At 38.1% G+C, this 17,144-nt stretch overlaps 1 protein-coding gene across 2 annotated transcripts in view; it reads right to left on the bottom strand.

Annotated features, from left to right (window-relative positions):
* The window catches only part of POLD3 (DNA polymerase delta 3, accessory subunit), an 86,018-nt gene that overhangs the window by 28,960 nt on the left and 39,914 nt on the right, over nt 1-17,144 (bottom strand). For both annotated transcript variants that reach the window (XM_070425620.1, XM_070425619.1), the window contains exons 4-8: nt 15,555-15,594; nt 13,914-14,046; nt 7,059-7,323; nt 6,389-6,461; nt 1,316-1,481 (exon numbers count right to left, since the gene is read on the bottom strand). In XM_070425620.1, the coding sequence (XP_070281721.1) occupies nt 1,316-1,481; nt 6,389-6,461; nt 7,059-7,323; nt 13,914-14,046; nt 15,555-15,594 (677 nt within the window). The remainder of the gene's footprint in view (nt 1-1,315; nt 1,482-6,388; nt 6,462-7,058; nt 7,324-13,913; nt 14,047-15,554; nt 15,595-17,144) is intronic.

Here is a 17,144-nt window from a genome sequence, read left to right as displayed (position 1 = left end):
GAACAAAAGAATTTGAAGAGCTCTATTTAAAGATATAAAATTAATTTCTTTAAAAAAACTTCCCAATAAGAAAACTCCAGGCCCAGATTCACTTGTGAATTTTATCAAACTTTGAAGAGAGAAATACATATCATATACAAATAGAAAACAGAGGAGTACTAAACTCCTCCCAACTAATTTTAATAAGTCGGCATAACACTAATACTAAAATATGATTAATGTTACTAGAAAAGAAAAGATCCATAGACCTTGTAAATGTAGGGGCAAAGAATCCTTATAATATTAAGTAGAATCCAGCAATATGTAAAAAGGCTAATAGACCACGACCAAGTTGGGGTTTATCCCAAGAATGCAAGGTTGGTTTAACATTTGAAAACCACTCAGTGTAATTCACTATATTAACAGAAACACTGTATGACCATTTCAATAAATGCAGAAAAACTATCTGTCAAAATTCAACACCCATTCATAATAAAACCTCCCAGCAAACTAGGAACAGAATTTCTTCCATCTAATAAAGGGCACCTATTAATATATAGTTAACGTTATACTTAGTGCTGAAATACTGAATGCAATCCTGTCGATAACCATCAAAAACAAATGCACCCATGCTGGGACATTTTAATCCACCCATATCACATGTTCCTAGGAGGTGAGGCCAACTGGACAGAGCCTTGACCCTGAAACTTCAGCATTTTGTTGATGTTTTCTATCAGAGTATCCCCAACCTTGCCACAAAAGTAAAGTATTTCTGGGCCTATCAGTGCTGACAGTGTCCTTTAGAATTTCTTTCAACAGACTAATTCCTACCAACTATGAGGTAGTGTCTCAAATTCCTGGATCCATTTTTAACAGCTTGTGTGCTTTTTATTTTCTTTTCTAATTACATTTTACCACTTGAAAAATAAACTCATTGATATAAAAAGAAAACAAAGAACTTTTTCTCTTAAATTTGACTGGAAAGAGTAACCTTTCATTTGCAATTTGAAGTGAAAAACAGACACACCATCAGGCCACTTATGCCATGTCCACAAATTCAAAATAAAGGAGAAAAAACAATTGATTTAGGTCAATGGAGTCCAAAAAATAGACTTTGGGCTTTAAATGTCCTAAAATGCAGATTCTAGGTCTACTTCACTAAACAACTAGACAAGCTATTGAACTTCTCCCTCACTTTGGTTATGTAGCCGTATCCTGACGGCATTAAGTAGGATTTAGTGCTCAACTGAAAACTGCCGGCTGTAAATGAGCCCAGACAGACCTTCTCAACCCCAGAAGAAACACACTTTCCCCAAAAGTGACAAAATCTTCCTACCTTTTTCTCTCCTTCTGCTGCATCTTAATAGGCTCTGCTTTTTTGCTGGGTTTCTTCAGACCTGCAGGGGCTGCCAGCTTTGGTTCAGTGACAGACAGTAGAGGTTGTTCCACTACTTTTTCTTCTTTCACTTCTTGTTCTGAATCCAAGTTGACTTTAAGTTTATCTAGAAATCAAGTATAGCAGACAATGTACAATCCCATCAGGCAGTATTAATCTATCATTCCTTTGACAGCCTACTAAGTGCCAGGTAATACGTTAAAAGCAGGGACTGAGGGGGAAAAAATACATTCCCTGTCCTAACAGAGCTCATGGTCTAGTCAGAGAACATTTCTCCTTTCCAACTACCACTCTCGCTATTACTGTTTTCTTTTCTGCCTCCAGCTAATCCCTCTTAATATCACAGCCCCCAGGGCAAGTGATAGTAAAAGCAAGGCTTAGGAAAGAAATGAGATATCACTATTCTCATTAGCTAGATGAGGAAACTAGCTCAGAGGAATTGAAGAGTCAGAGGACTTAAAATGCTTCCCAAGAGAACACAGCTTACAAATAGTGACAAGAGAAATTTGTGCTAAAATCTTATTTTCTACTAGTAGCCCTGCGCACAAATCCGTGCGCCAGTAGCTCTCTGCCTGCTGCCCCGCCCTCCTGTAGCTCCCCCAGCCTCCACTCTCCCACTCCCCTCATAGCTTGCTGCCCTGCCCCCTCCTATAGCTCTCCGCTGCCAGCTTGTGGCTCGCTGCCCCACCCTCCTGCTAATCCATGATCCAGTGGTTACTCGGTCGGTTGTTATGCTTCAGGGTGTAACGACCATTTGCATATACATCTTTATTATATGGGATTAGACTATCCTTTTAAGCCTACTTTTATATCCTACTACCTTAATGATATAATTGAAAGACTACTTTGGAATCAGAAAAGTTTGGTTCAAATCCTACTTCATTCTGGGCAAGTTAATTTAAAAGTCAGTCTTCTCTGTAAAAACTGGAATAATATTTAGAAGATTATCATAAGGATTAAAAGAGATCAACATATGAGGATAAGTTATTTACTTTAAGGTAACACTGATGGGAAAGGAAGAGCCAGTTTAACTGCTCAAAGTCTTTACCCCTTTTTCTACACCAAGCTGAAAAACACAAAAACAACTATGGTGTAGTGCAGAGAAATTTAAGCAGGATGGACCTTCCATCTGAGAAATTATAGAAGAAATATACAGAAACTATATGCTATATTCAGTAATAGTTGGATTTTTTTAAAAGAAAATTCACACAATACTCTCAGAAAGTTGTAAACAGCCTCTTCAATAAGTAGTTTTGGTTTTAAGTTATAAAATAGCTTAAACCATCCAAAGTTCAAGAAAAAATTATTGCTATCTTAGTTTTTGGCTGTTACACATAGCTTAGTATAATAGTTTATAAATAAAGTATATTATTTGAAAAAATAGATGATGGATAAAAGTGTAACATGCAATCTGTTTATGCTTTCTTTCTTGAAAACTTAAATGGGGAATCTGTATGGTTGAATCCACCATGGTGTCATTCTCTATTGCATTTTTACTACTGCTGTTATAAAGTATCAGTACTTCTCAAATTTTCCCACCTAACTGTATAGAAGAGTAAACATGACCCGAAAAAAGTTCGCTGAAGTTGCATGTGCATCTTTAAAGTTTATGCAAATTCTGAATTCTATCATATAACTGACATTATTTTGTTAGTATCTATTTCAAAATTACATCATGAGGAGGAAAAACCTCCAAATATTTCCTACCTACCCCATGGGTTAAAGAAAAAGAGGCTATTAATTTCAGAAAACTGATCTAAACTAAAATACCTTTGATCAAATAGATTTAGCATCCAGAGTTTTATTCTCTGTTTTGATTTCACTTCATTTTGGGAACTCCAATTTATACATATATAAAACTATAATTGGCCAATTAGCTGGTAAAGAGGCAGTTTATTTGTAACAATTTCAGGCAACTGTTAAGAAAAATTTAATCACATTTTCTCATTACCTGAATGGTCAAGTTACTTGTACCATCTGACTAATTAAAAGCATCTCATTTTTATATTCAAGAAAATATAAAACCACTTTTCAAGCAAAGAAAAGTAACACAATGACTTTAATTGTCATCAGAGCTGCAATTGTCTTAACATAAAAGGCATTAATTTTTTTGGTTATTGAGATATAATTCACACATCATAAAATTTACCCTTTTAAAGTGTACAATTCCGCCAAAACCGGTTTGGCTCAGTGGATAGAGCGTCTGCCTGCGGACTCAAGGGTCCCGGGTTCGATTCCGGTCAAGGGCATGTACCTGGGTTGCGGGCACATCCCCAGTGGGAGATGTGCAGGAGGCAGCTGGTCGATGTTTCTCTCTCATCGATGTTTCTAACTCTCTATCTCTCTCCCTTCCTCTCTGTAAAAAATCAATAAAATATATTTAAAAAAATAAAATAAAATAAAGTGTACAATTCAGTGTTTTTCATTTGTGCAACCATCACCAGTATCCAATTTTACAACATTTCATCACTCCCAGACCTTGACAAGCACTAACCTACTTTCTCTATAGATTTGCCTATTCTGGACATTTTGTATAAATGGGATCAAACAATACATGGCCTTTTATTTTTGGCTCCTTTCATTTCTCATGTTTCAAGTTTCATCCATGTTGTAGCATGTACCAATACTTCATTCTTTTTTGACTGAATAATATTCCATCGTGTGGATATGCCCCTGTAGTATATCCATTCATCAAATTATGGACCTTTGGGTTGTTTCCACTTTTTAGCTATTATGAATGCTGCTGCCATGAACATCTGTGTACAAGTTGTGTGTGGGCATACAGTTTTAATTCTTGAGTAGATACCTGGCAGTGGAACTGCAGGATACCTCCAGATTTAACTTTTTTTTAGTATTGCCATACTTTTTCTTAAAGAGAGCACATCATTTTACATTCCCCACAGCAATGTATGAGAGTTCAACTTCTCCTCATCTTTGCCAATGCTTGTCCAGCATTAAGTTGTAAATGTTCAAGTTCCCACAGTCACCTCTCTTCATCTAGCTCTCAAGCTTCATTTTCATTGCAATGACCTTGTTATGTGTAAAATATAAAATATTCATCAATTTAACTTTAAACATTCAGCTTTGAAAAAAACGTTAATCAACTTTGTAAGCCATTCTTTTTATTAGGTAAATATTGAATTATTTTATATTATTTAGGTTTTACTCCTCTATTACATTCCATCATAACACCCTTTACTCTCTGCCTAACAATTACAATCATTAACTATTTTATTGTTTTTATATTTATTTGTGTCTCTGCCATGGAATGAATATAAGGGCCACGAGGGCAGGAATCTTGTTTGCATGTTTTGATCCATTGTAGCACCAATGCATAATGGTGCCAAGCACATAGTAGGTGTCAGTAAATACTTGCTAAATAACACACATGAATAAATGTATACTTCTGTATAGTTTGATTCCCCCCCCGCCACCCCACCCTTTTCAGGCCCTTCCAAAGCAGCAGCGACATCTGCCATTTGCTATTTTCTCAGAGAAGAAGCTGATTTTATTTTTTTACAATTAGCAAATATTCACATCTTACGTATTTTAAAACTAATTTAAAAATTCACCCAGTAGTGTGGCTCAGTGGGTGAGCGTCAACCTATGAACCCGGAGGTCAGGGTTCAATTCCTGGTCAGGGCACAGGCCTGGGTTTCAGGCTCAATCCCCAGAGGAGGGCGTGCAGGAGGCAGCCAATCAATGATTCTCTCTCATCATTGATGTTTCTCTCTTTCCCTCTCCCTTCCTCTCTAAAATAAATAAAAATAGCTATTTAAAATTCACTGGTTATTAAAGTTAAAACGCATAAAAAGCAAGCAAACAACATTACATGTGAACCTCATTGAGGCTGCCAAGAAACCACACAATCTAATTAGGTACAGTGGGCAGAGCAGTACCAGCCGCACCGGCTAGTGACATTAGCATGATGTATCTTCATAGATGTAGGGAGCCTTTTGTTCACTGTACTTGCAAGAATACAATTGTGCTTCCCAATATTCTGAAAGTATCAAATTTTCCATATGCTTTCAGAACACAAAAATGTTCTTGGATAGCTTTTATGACAAATAAAAAACTATCACTCCAACCCCTCTCCCAACCACCAATTGGACCATCACGGAAAAGCAGAATTCTGACTAATTTTGCTTGCATACGCCCTTAATAAAATGCTTCCCCACAAAATCTTTATAAAACTGATGCTCCAAAAAATGCTATAATTATCCTGCGGCTCCTACATTCTTCCTGATATTCTGCCACATACCCTCAGGGGATATTTACTTGATATAAGAAGTATGAAAATATGTGACTATTGGTTCCTTCCATATGAAAGAAATCCTATTTTTAGAAATATTTTTAATAAAGGAGATATTTTTAAAAAGCCAGTTTAGATCCCTATCTGAGCATTTCTAATTCACACTGAGGTCTAATCTGCAAAAATAACTAAAGAAAGGCTAAAGCTTTGTTTTTGCAGCCCCTTGGGAGATAGGGATAGTAATGGTGACACCAGGCAAACCGTACCCAGCATCCAAGATATTAACCTCAACACTGTACTGCTTAACCAGGCAGCCTCCCTTTTGTTTTAATTCCCATTTTTAAGAGCTCTATAAAACAAATATTTTTTTTATTTTCAAGGCAGGAGGTAAAAATAGGAATAGTACACTACACTCCAAAGCAACGGTCGCCAACCGGTGGTCCGTGAGGTCCAAAAGGGTGGCAACCGCTGGTTTAAGGAAACCTTTGGAGCAGCGGTCGCCAACCACTGGTGGTCCGCGAGGTCCGAAAGGTTAGCAGCTACTGCTCCAAAGGATCTAAACTGAACCAAACTCACCCATAAAATCCACGATTCCAGTTGGGTTAATTTCATCGATATACTGAAAACTAATGTTAAGATTCAGGAATGCTATATGGTAGTGTCCCAGATGGGTAAAACAGGCTTTCATCTCAGATAGGTAATAAGTTGTTATAATAATATTCATATATTAGTATTCAAAAAGAAGGTAAGAACATGCTTACTCATAGCAGCTTTTCCAAAAAAATTGCTCATCACATTCCCTTTCCCTGGTGCCTTGTTGCCTACTGAAGATGCCTAAAAGTATAGAAAGAGAAAACACAATTTTTTTCTTAGTGTTTAGGCTGCTCTTCAAATATCAGTCTCAAAAACACTTTCTTCAACAGCAGAGCACACTGTCATGATGGTTCAGTCTTTATATAATCATGCCAAACGTGTATGCATTAGATATAAGAACAAATTCAGACCCACCCGTACCAGTATTAATCTTCAAAGCTTAGGTCCTCACAGTTCTTATAAAATTATTATCCATGAATGTGTCTAAAATTTTCTAGAGTGAATTTAAAAACTACTTAGTTTGACAAAGTTAAAATAGATCAGAGGCAGTATGGTATGCGATGGGGAAAACCCTGCAAAACATGACATTTGTAATCATTAGAAGTGGATTTAATGCTGGTTCCACCACTTAGTAGCTCAAGGCTTAGTGAGAAGCATTATCAAAAGAAAAAGACCGTTTCATATGAAAATATCAAGAATTAAAGGATTCAAACTGAAGTATAAAAAATAGAACTAAATATCGGAACCTTGTATAATCAAACTACTACCACTGGAACTATTTGTGCTTTGCTAGTTACCCATTCTGAGCTGAAAGGTATACCTTTAAAGAAGACTTACATTTGTTACCTCTTTAGCCTCCGTTTTGGTTTCTTTGTTGGTATCTTGGTTTTTAGAAGCAGCTTTAGAGGCAAACATTCCCATAATTCCTTTAGGTTGGTGGGAAATCTGTTTGGAAGTAGGTGGGCCATGACCATTGGTGGTCAACTCACTATTGGCTTGTGTCTCACTTGATACCTGAAGATTTGACTGGTCAAAATTTTCAGAAGATGAGGTTTCAGCAGAAGCTCTAGGAACTGCAGCTGCACACTGTATGGCACTAAACCTGAGACAGAATGTAACATTAATGTCAATATCAAACCTTACTTTCAAACTCTTGCTTCTTCAATGTAATACTTTTTAAGCCTAACACTATTAAAGGAGAAAATTTCAGAACTAGAATGAATTTTAGAAATTATTTTCTGCAAAGCACTCATTCAGATAAATATTAGAGAGAAGCCAGTGACTTGTCTTAGATTATATATCTAGCTAGTAACAAGACTAGGATTGGAATCAAAAGTAGGATAGGGGAGGATTTGAGATCTTGCTCCTCAGCATGTTGTCAATTTGGTTCAAATAAATTCTTATAAAAATCCAAACAAAACAAAAACCCTAGGATATGGAATCTATTATACCGCATTAAATATTATTTTGAAAAAAGCATCCTGATTCTAAAAAGTAAGAATATACCAACCAATAATAAAAGATTAGTAATTTCACCATACTTGAGAAACCAAATAATCTTTTTTTTTAATATTTTAATATTTACCCCATGTCATCCTAAAGGGCTAGACATGCAATAAATACTAACTAATTAAAAATTAAGAACTCTATATATTAACAGATTTCCTGGCAACTCTCCTGGCCAGAGTGGATCATGATTAAAACATGTAAGAAGCCAAACACCTAGTCGGTTTGGCCCAGTGGATAGTGCGTCAGCCTGCAGACTGAAGGGTCCCAGATTTGATTCCCATCAAAGGCACATGCCAGGATTGCGGGCTTGATCCCCAGTAGGGGGCGTGCAGGAGGCAGCCAATCAATGATTCTCTCATCATTGATGTTTCTATCTCTCTCCGTCTCCCTTCCTCTCTGAAACCAATCTATACTAATAATAGAGGAATATGCAAATTGTCTGGGACGCCATCACAGTAACAGTAACGACCAAACAACAGGCTGCATGGGGCAACAAGGCCAGCAGGGGGGTTAGTGAGGGATGACCAAATGACTGAACAGTAGGCTGCATGGTGTGACCAGGCCAGCAGGGGGGCATTAGGGGACAACCAGACTGGCAGAGGGGGCAGTTAAGAGCTTAAATAAGAGGTGGTTAGGGGTGATCAGGCTGGTGGTGGGGGGCAGTTAGAGGCTATCAGGCAGGCAGACAGGTGAGCGTTAGGAGCCAGCAGTCCCATATTGTGAGAGGGATCCCAGACTAGAGATGGTGCAGGCTGGGCTGAGGGGACGCCCCCCCCACACGAATTTCATGCACCAGGCCTCTAGTAAAAATATATTAACAAACAAACAAAACAAAAAACATGGAAGAAGCACCCTGCCCACATCATTCAGTTGGTTGGAGCATCATCCCAATTCGCTAATGTGTGTGTGTGGGGGGGGGGGGTTTGAACTCTGGTCAGGGCACATATAAGAAGCAACCACAACCAATGAATGCATCAATAGATGGAACAACAAATCCCCCCTTCCTCTCTCTCTAAAATTAATCAATAAAATTTTTTAAAAATAAAAAATGGAAGAAGCTGGGAAAACAGCCATTGCCTCCTATAACCCGTGGTCCGTAACAATTGTTTGTTAATAATTTCTAATAATACCAACTAACAGCACCAGAAAAGTATGTCCAAAGCCAAGTGAAGAAATTTGGAACTGTTTGAACAGGTATTAAAGGGAACATTCATTGTAGACATGCCTGTTTCACACAAATCCATAATGTAATATTCCACATTGTGAAGGGATAACTGATCTAGCCTCCTCAAACGGCTATCCTTGAAAAGCAAAGTTCCCCAACTTTTCCTAACAAAGAACATTTTATTTCCCAGTCTTTTGCTTATTGCGGGTATGTAAGAGCTCCTTGAAGTTAGGGAAATGTACCATTCATCATTTGTATTTCAGGTACTCAGTATAAGACCTGGCATATAAAAGTGTCAGGAAATATATACTGAAAGAATGATTATTTAAGCCACTGAAAGTGAGGCTTCTGGCTTCTCTCCCGTCTTCACCTCAACTTGGGGTGGGAGAAGATGGAGGTTAAACTATGTGGTGAAAGCAATTATCTTAGAGATCAACCAGGCACAAATTCAAGATTAACTGCTAGAATAACTGGCCTAAGGAAAAAAAACAAAACAAAAAATAACCCTGATAAATCATTTAATTTCTAAAGTAACTTCAGATTGAACAGCCCCAAAGCTAGAATTTATAGTTCCAAAAATCTTCCACTGATTTATTGTGGTCCACATTAGAAAACCCTACATTAACACAAATATTTTGTGCATCAGAATTATGAACAGACGGAAATCATTTCCTTTCACCCACAACTCTACATCTCTGGCCTTACAGTGCTTCCATGTACAAGGAAAAGAGCAATGTTTTATTTCACCGTCAACATCTAAAGTTGGCCCCAAGACAACTCTTTCTCCATTTGGTCTACATTCCACACCTTAGGGTCAGGACCAGGAATTGGCAATGAGGAAGAGACCAAACTAAGCTGGGAACTTGTCCGAAGAGAGAAGAATCTGCTCAATCCTAAAATTTCAACTTTCTTCCTGTCACAGCACTTCTTAAAAACACATGAAACAATGAGTCAGATCTCAGTTGGCCCATAATTCTCAGGACCAAATACTAAACTTCTTTATTGGAGAGAAATTCTTCACATTTTTACCAAAGCTACTTCAAGTATTTAAGTAAAGTTTCATTAAAGTGCTTGCTATTACCACATTTCTACGTGCCATATTTATTTTAGAGGTCCCTGTGCAATTTTTTTGAACCTTTGAGTCACCTTTATTCTTGTTTGCTTACTTGCTAGATACAACAGAAGAAATAATTTTTAGAGCTTGACATACCATGACTGGATTTTAATAGACTATTTTTGAAATCTAGTATAATTTATATAAATGTATCAGGTATTATTTCCTATAATCTTTCCCTAGAAGACAAAGACATAAATATTACTCTTCAGTTATATAATTATATTTAACACATATATGTATGCCTATTACACTGAAGGTTCTAAACTAAAGGAAAAAGAACTAATGTTTAACATTAGTTCATTCAACAATTATTTATTGAGTGCTTATCATCTGCCAGGCACCATTATGGGTAGAGAGTGGTTAACAAAATAGACACGATCCTTATTTTCATAGACCTTACAGAAATTGTGTTTGGCAATTCTATATCTATTTGACCTCTATCAGTTATCTCATCTCCCTAGTATTTTCAACCATTTCCTCTTTTATGGCTCTTTCCTAACAATACAAGTTCAAGGCACTCTCAACTTTAAAACTGTGTATGTCTTCCCTTAGTCTCAGTTCCTCCTTAGCTACCTCCCTCTTTTTCCCCCATTTTATAGTCATAATTTCTAGAAAGAGTTATCTGTATTAACTCAGCTGACCAGAATCTGGCCACTCCACTGAAAATGCTCTTTCCAAGACCATCACTAAATCCAATGGACATTTTTCAGTTCCTATTTTACTTAGCTTCTCAGCAAGGTTTGAAATTATCAACCAGTTCCTCCTTGAAACTCTTTCCTTAGCTTTCAGAATTCCACATACTCTTGTAATTTTCCTCTTGTCTCTAGCTGCTCCCTCTCAGGCCCCCTTTTTTCTGACAATCCTTTAAAAATGGCAGAAACCAAGATGGCAGCATAGGTTAACGCCGGAGTTTGCTGCCTCGAACAACCACTTCAAAAATACAACTAAAAGACAGAACGGACATCATCCCAGAACCACAGGAAGGCTGGCTGAGTGGAAGTTCTACAACTAGGAGGAACCGAGAATCAGAGGAGGCGCAGTGCTGAAGTAAAATACTAAGGTGCGGAGTGCGCGCGGCGCGGGCTGGTGGCTGAGGGCGCGGTTGTCTGTTTCAATCCGGAGGGAGCCTCAGACTCTGAGCTCCAGATCCGGGCGAGTCTCTAGGGACCCAGACTCAAACGGGAGAAACGGGACTGTCTGGCTTCGGTCCCTCCGAGGTTTGCAACGGTTGCTGGGACAGAGAGGCAGAGCCCCTGGGGACAGACCGAAAGCAGCCATAACTGCTCCCTCCTCCGCCCTGTTGATCCCCTGGGACCTGCCCCGCCCAAGCCCTGCACAGAGCCATTTGCCGGATAGCCTCAGGCAAAGGCTAGATTAGTACCTCCCTAGAGGACAGAAGTTCTCCCACTGCAAACACAGCTGATTCTCACAGCCAGTTGGCCTGGAGGTCAAGTAGTAATTACCTATAACAATCAAGGCTTGACTTCAACAAGACTGCTCACAGAGACCACAAGGGGGTGCACCAAGAGTGTCTTCCTCAGGTAATTGGAACACTTAACACGGAAAGCCACTCTATCGACACAGCGAAGCATAAAAAAATGCCAAGACAAAGAAACAGGCCACAAAGGACAGAACCGGAGGAAAGCAGGCTACTGGATATAGAATTCAAAACCACACTTTTGAGGTCTCTCAAGAGGCTTCTAGAGGCTGTCAATAAACTTGATGAGATGTACAGGAAATCTAATGAGACCCTTGATGGTGTGATAAAGGACCAACTAGAAAGTAAGCATACACTGACTGAAATAAAGAATATTATACAGACTCCCAACAGCAGACCAGAGGAGCGCAAGAATCAAGTCAAAGATTTGAAATGCGAGGAAGCAAAAAACACCCAACCGGAAAAGCAAAATGAAAAAAGAATCCGAAAGTGTGAAGATAGTGTAAGGAGCCTCTGGGACAGCTACAAGCGTACCAACATCAGAATAATAGGGGTGCCAGAAGATGAGAGAGAGCAAGATATTGAAAACCTATTTGAAGAAATAATAGCAGAAAACTTCCCCTACTTGGTGAAAGAAATAGATTTACAAGTCCAGGTAGTGCAGAGAACCCCAAACAAAAGGAATCCAAAGAGGACCACACCAAGACACATCATCATTAAAATGCCAAGAGCAAAAGACAAAGAGAGAATCTTAAAAGCAGCAAGAGAAAGAAACTCAGTTACCTACAAGGGAATACCCATATGACTGTCAGCTGATTTCTCAACAGAAACTTTGCAGGCCAGAAGGGAGTGGCAAGAAATATTCAAAGTGATGAATACCAAGAACCTACAACCAAGAGTATTTTATCCAGCAAAGCTATCATTCAGAATTGAAGGTCAGATAAAGAGCTTCACAGATAAGGAAAAGCTAAAGGAGTTCATCACCACCAAACCAGTATTATATGAAATGCTGAAAGGTATCCTTTATGAAGAGGAAGAAGAAGAAAAAGGTAAAGATACAAATTATGAACAACAAATACACATCTATCAACAAGTGAATCTAAGAATCAAGTGAATAAATAATCTGATGAACAGAATGAACTGGTGATTATAATAGAATCAGGGACATAGAAAGGGAATGGACTGACTATGCTTGGGGGGGAAAGGGTTGTGGGAAATGCGGGAAGAGACTGGACAAAAATCATGCACCTATGGATGAGGACAGTGGGTGGGGAGTGAGGGCGGAGGGTGGGGTGGGAACTGGGAGGAGGGGAGTTATGGGGGGAAAAAAGAGGAACAAATGTAATAATCTGAACAATAAAGATTTAATTATTAAAAAAATAAATAAATAAAAATGGCTATCTCTTAAACAATGCTTACTATGTGCCAAGCACAGTACTAAGTATTGTACATACATTAATTCATTTAATGCTCTACAGCCTGACAGGTTGGTTAGCTTCATTTTGCTGATGAGGAAACTGAAGCACAGAGAGGTTAATTGGCCCAAGGACCTAGAGTTTTATGATCTAGAGTTTTACTTTCTGTCTTTCTTTCATTCTATACATTCTCTCTGTATGACTATGTCTACCCAACTAATTACCTATTTTCTTTGATTCCAAAATCTGTATCTTCATCCCAGATAATCAGAATATTAAGCAGGCACTGGGCCATATTCACTCTATGGAGTGTAGCATGTTGTAGGTACACATCCGATCTTTGTTGTATGAATTTAAGTTATCTTTCTTAGTATCTATCAAAGTAGTAGGCATTCAACATGTATCTGGGGAACTGACCTGAACCCTCAATATAACCCCACAAAGTAGGCATTACATATCTAATTTAAAGATGAAGAAACCAAATCTCAAAGTGTTTAAATAATTTGTCCAAAGCCATGGAGGAGTATTAAGCAGCAAAGCCACAACCCACACTCAGGACCACCAATTCTCAAAACCCACATGCATTATAGTCCATCACTTCCCTGTGCTATCAAAGATATCAAAGATGAACAAGATCAATACTGACTACGGAGGATCAAAAGCTCTTGGATGGAAGGTGAGGGATATCAAATTAGGAATAGTTTTTTGAAGGAAAACATTTGAACTGGTTCTTAAGAGATGGGCAGAATTTAGACCAGCTGAGACTAGGGTAAGGGAGTAATGAGGGGACACAACAAACATTTCTGGTGACAGTGACAGGATAAATACATGAGAAATAGATTTATGGGGAGTCCACTGGGGTTTGCAATATGGGTTGTGGCTGCTATTTTTCACCTTATGATGTACTAATAAAACCAGGCATGTGTCTCACTGCAAGATAAATGGGGTTTTACTAGACCTGGCATTCACTCTTAAGAGGCAGCCACTGTGTAAACATCTTACAAAATCAATTCGTAAAGAAGCCCACAAGGAACATTAAGGAGCTCACTTGCTGCAGTTCTGCAAGTTGCTTTTAAGGATGTCATAGTCGGTATTGAACAGAGGCCCACTGTCCTTTAGCATGGCTTTCTGGATGCTGTACACATGGACGCTGGCAGTCACAGCTAGCTTGGACTTCACTGCTACAAGTCAACAGGAAAAGCAGTCTGTTAACACACAACCTTCATAGCATGTGGGGACTTTAACAAGAAACCCTTCTGCATTAAAACCATTTACAACCTGTGGTGGTCCAAAAAGCTCTAAAAGGCCAAAGAGCCACATACTGGTATACAGTATAACATCACCTCTTCTGTCTCCAACAGGGACGTTATGTATGACAAGGTAGGTGGTGGTGAGTCAGTTCTAAGCACAGCACCTGTGAGGGTATCACTCATCCAGTGGACACTTAGTAAATACTAATGAATGATTGATGATGACTGTGATTTTTTTTCCAGTCAGGCAAGATTCTTACACTCTAGCATATAATGAGAAAGCAACTCTATAACAAATACTATTAACCAGGTGAGTATGCAAAGGAAAAACACAAATGAACATCAGAGGAACAAACTTTAGGTTCCATAAAGGAAAGGACTATGCCTAACTTGTTCCAAGTCTCTAGTGACTAGCCCAGAGCTTGACACAGAGTATACACTATGTATTGGTTATCAACTGAATGAATCTTGCTTTGCCTACCAATGTGGGAACTCAGAAAGAAAAAAGTAGACAACTCCACCCTCCTGAATACATCATATTAATTTGTAATAAAACAACTCCACCAGCAGGAGTCTTTCTTTATAAAGTATAATTGTGTAGCCCTGGCTGGTTTGGCTCAGTGGTTGGAGGATCAGCCCGTGGACCCAAGGGTTCAATTCCAGATCAAGGGCATGCACCTCTATTGTGGGTTCCCTCCCCAGCCCCCCCACCCCCACCCTCCCACCCCCGACCTGGGTGCATGCGGGAGGCAACCAATCAATGTGTCTCTTTCACTTCGATGTTTCTTTTTCTCTCTCTCTTTCCCTCCTTCCCTCCCTCCCTCCTCCTTCACCCTCCCTTTCACTTTCTCTAAAAATCAACTGAAAAAATATTCTTGAGTAAAGATTTTTTTAAAAATAATTTTTTTTAAAAGTACAATAATGCAGTTTTGTCTTGAGGCATAAGTCCAAGATCATGTGGAGCCCACTGACTGTTATACAATTCTTTTGAATTGAGTTTTTAAAAAATAGAACAATAGTAGTTTGAAACCGATAGACAAATTTAATTTAGAAATTATATTGTCTGACTTTAGGAAAGATTCTTTTTCTATCTAAAAAAAACTGTTACAGAACACAACACATTTAGAGAATACTATCTTTTTACAGTTGATTAGATGCTCCATATGGTATTCATGATAGTTTTTTGTATGTCTGTCACGAGTTTTGAAATCCTGTGATTAAAGTGCTTTATAAATGTTATCAGCTATTGACTTTAAAAATGGGAAGTTAGGCAGACGTAGTATATTTTAATGTTTCAGAAACTACTTATAAAAAGCATATACAGATCTTCAGTTAAATAGCTAACTATATTGTATGTAAATGTTAGGGGCAGATTTTTTTTTTTTTAGTGTACCTACATTGATGCCATAAAAGTAAAACTTGCTAAATTGCTAACTTACCTTCCAATTTATCTTCTCTCACTACTGCAACCTTGTGGCACTGTAAGGAAATAACACTTCATTAATGTTAAGTGCAACTTGCGATTTTAAAGTTTCCTAGCCAATAATTCAATTGCACTTGGATGTAAAATTAGGAACATTAAGTACCCCTGAAAATATGTTACAGTTTAATAGTTATACTCATTTTTAACTTGCTTATATTAAAACTTCTCAGTGAGGTTAAGTGATAGAATATAAATATCAATACAATTTTTTAAAAACCCACAGCATCTCAAATCAGTGCGAAGAAAAGAGGACTTTTTAATAGATAATGTAATGAGAATTACTGTTTAATCTCATGGAACTCAATAAAAATTGGACATGTCTCTCACACCATAGAACAATAAATTCTTAATGGATCTGAGATCTAAATGTAAAGAATGAAACCAGCCCAAGCCAGTTTGGCTCAGTGGATAGAGCGTTGGCTTGCAGACCGAAAGGTCCCGGGTTCGATTCCGGTCAAGGGCATGTACTACAGTTGCAGGTTCCTCCCCGGCCCGGGCCCTGGTCGGGCCACGTTCCAGAGGCAACTAATCGATGTGTTTCTCTCACATCAATATTTCTCTGTGTCTTTCCCTCTCTCTTCCACTCTCTCTAAAAAAATCAATGGAAAATATCGTTGGGTGAGGATTAAAAACAACAAACAAACAAAAAAAGAATGAAACCATGTAAGTACTAGAAGAAAATATGGGCGAATTCTTCGATAAACTAATATGATCTGAAAATGGAGAAGTTTCCTAACTGTAATTCAAAACTAATAAAAATAATCCATAAAAATTGACAACCAACTTTTAGATGACTAAAAAATAAAAACTTTAACCAAAGTACAAAGACAAATGATAAAGTAGAAAAAAAGTCCGCAAGTTACATCACAAAGGGTTAATATATAGCTTCTAAAATAGAGAAAACAAAGACTAGCAATCCTTTAAAAAATGAGCAAGATGTATGAACAGACAGTTCACAGAAAAAGAAACACAAATAACCCTGAAACATATGACAAGTGCTGTGTGGAAACAGGCATTCACGTAACATTGCTGCTGGGAATGGAGAGGTATTTGGCAATACCCAACGAAGTACATAAACATCCTACTTCTAGGAATGTAACCTTTAAACACACTGGCAAAAATATAGAGAACACATATACGCTGAACTATTCACTACAGCACTATTTGTAATAGCCAAAGATTATAAATAACTCAAATAACTGTCAATAAGTGACAGCTGAATAAACTAAGGAATATCTACTAGAGGCCCAGTGCACGAAATTCATGCATGGGTAGGGTCCCTAGTGGCCGCCTGCTGCCACTGCCACCAGCCCTGCTCCTTGGTTGAATTCCCGGTTGAGGGGACAATTTGCATATTGGGCTTTTATTATATAGGATGTAGGATCATGTGGCTGTAAAAAGAATGCAGAATATTTCTGTAACTACTATGGAGTAACGCTCAGGATCTACTATTAAGTAGAAGTTAAAAAAGCAAAGTGCAAAATAGAATGTAATGCATAAAAATTATCTAAAAAGGGGGGGTTATATGAATATCACTAATTGGTGG

The sequence above is a fragment of the Myotis yumanensis genome, unplaced genomic scaffold (assembly GCF_028538775.1).
Source record: "Myotis yumanensis isolate MYYU_CA2020_CCGP unplaced genomic scaffold, mMyoYum1.0.hap1 SCAF_10, whole genome shotgun sequence".
NCBI lineage: Eukaryota > Metazoa > Chordata > Mammalia > Chiroptera > Vespertilionidae > Myotis > Myotis yumanensis.
The sequence above is the reverse complement of the archived record's forward strand: the minus strand, read 5'-3'. Positions and strand labels throughout refer to the sequence as shown.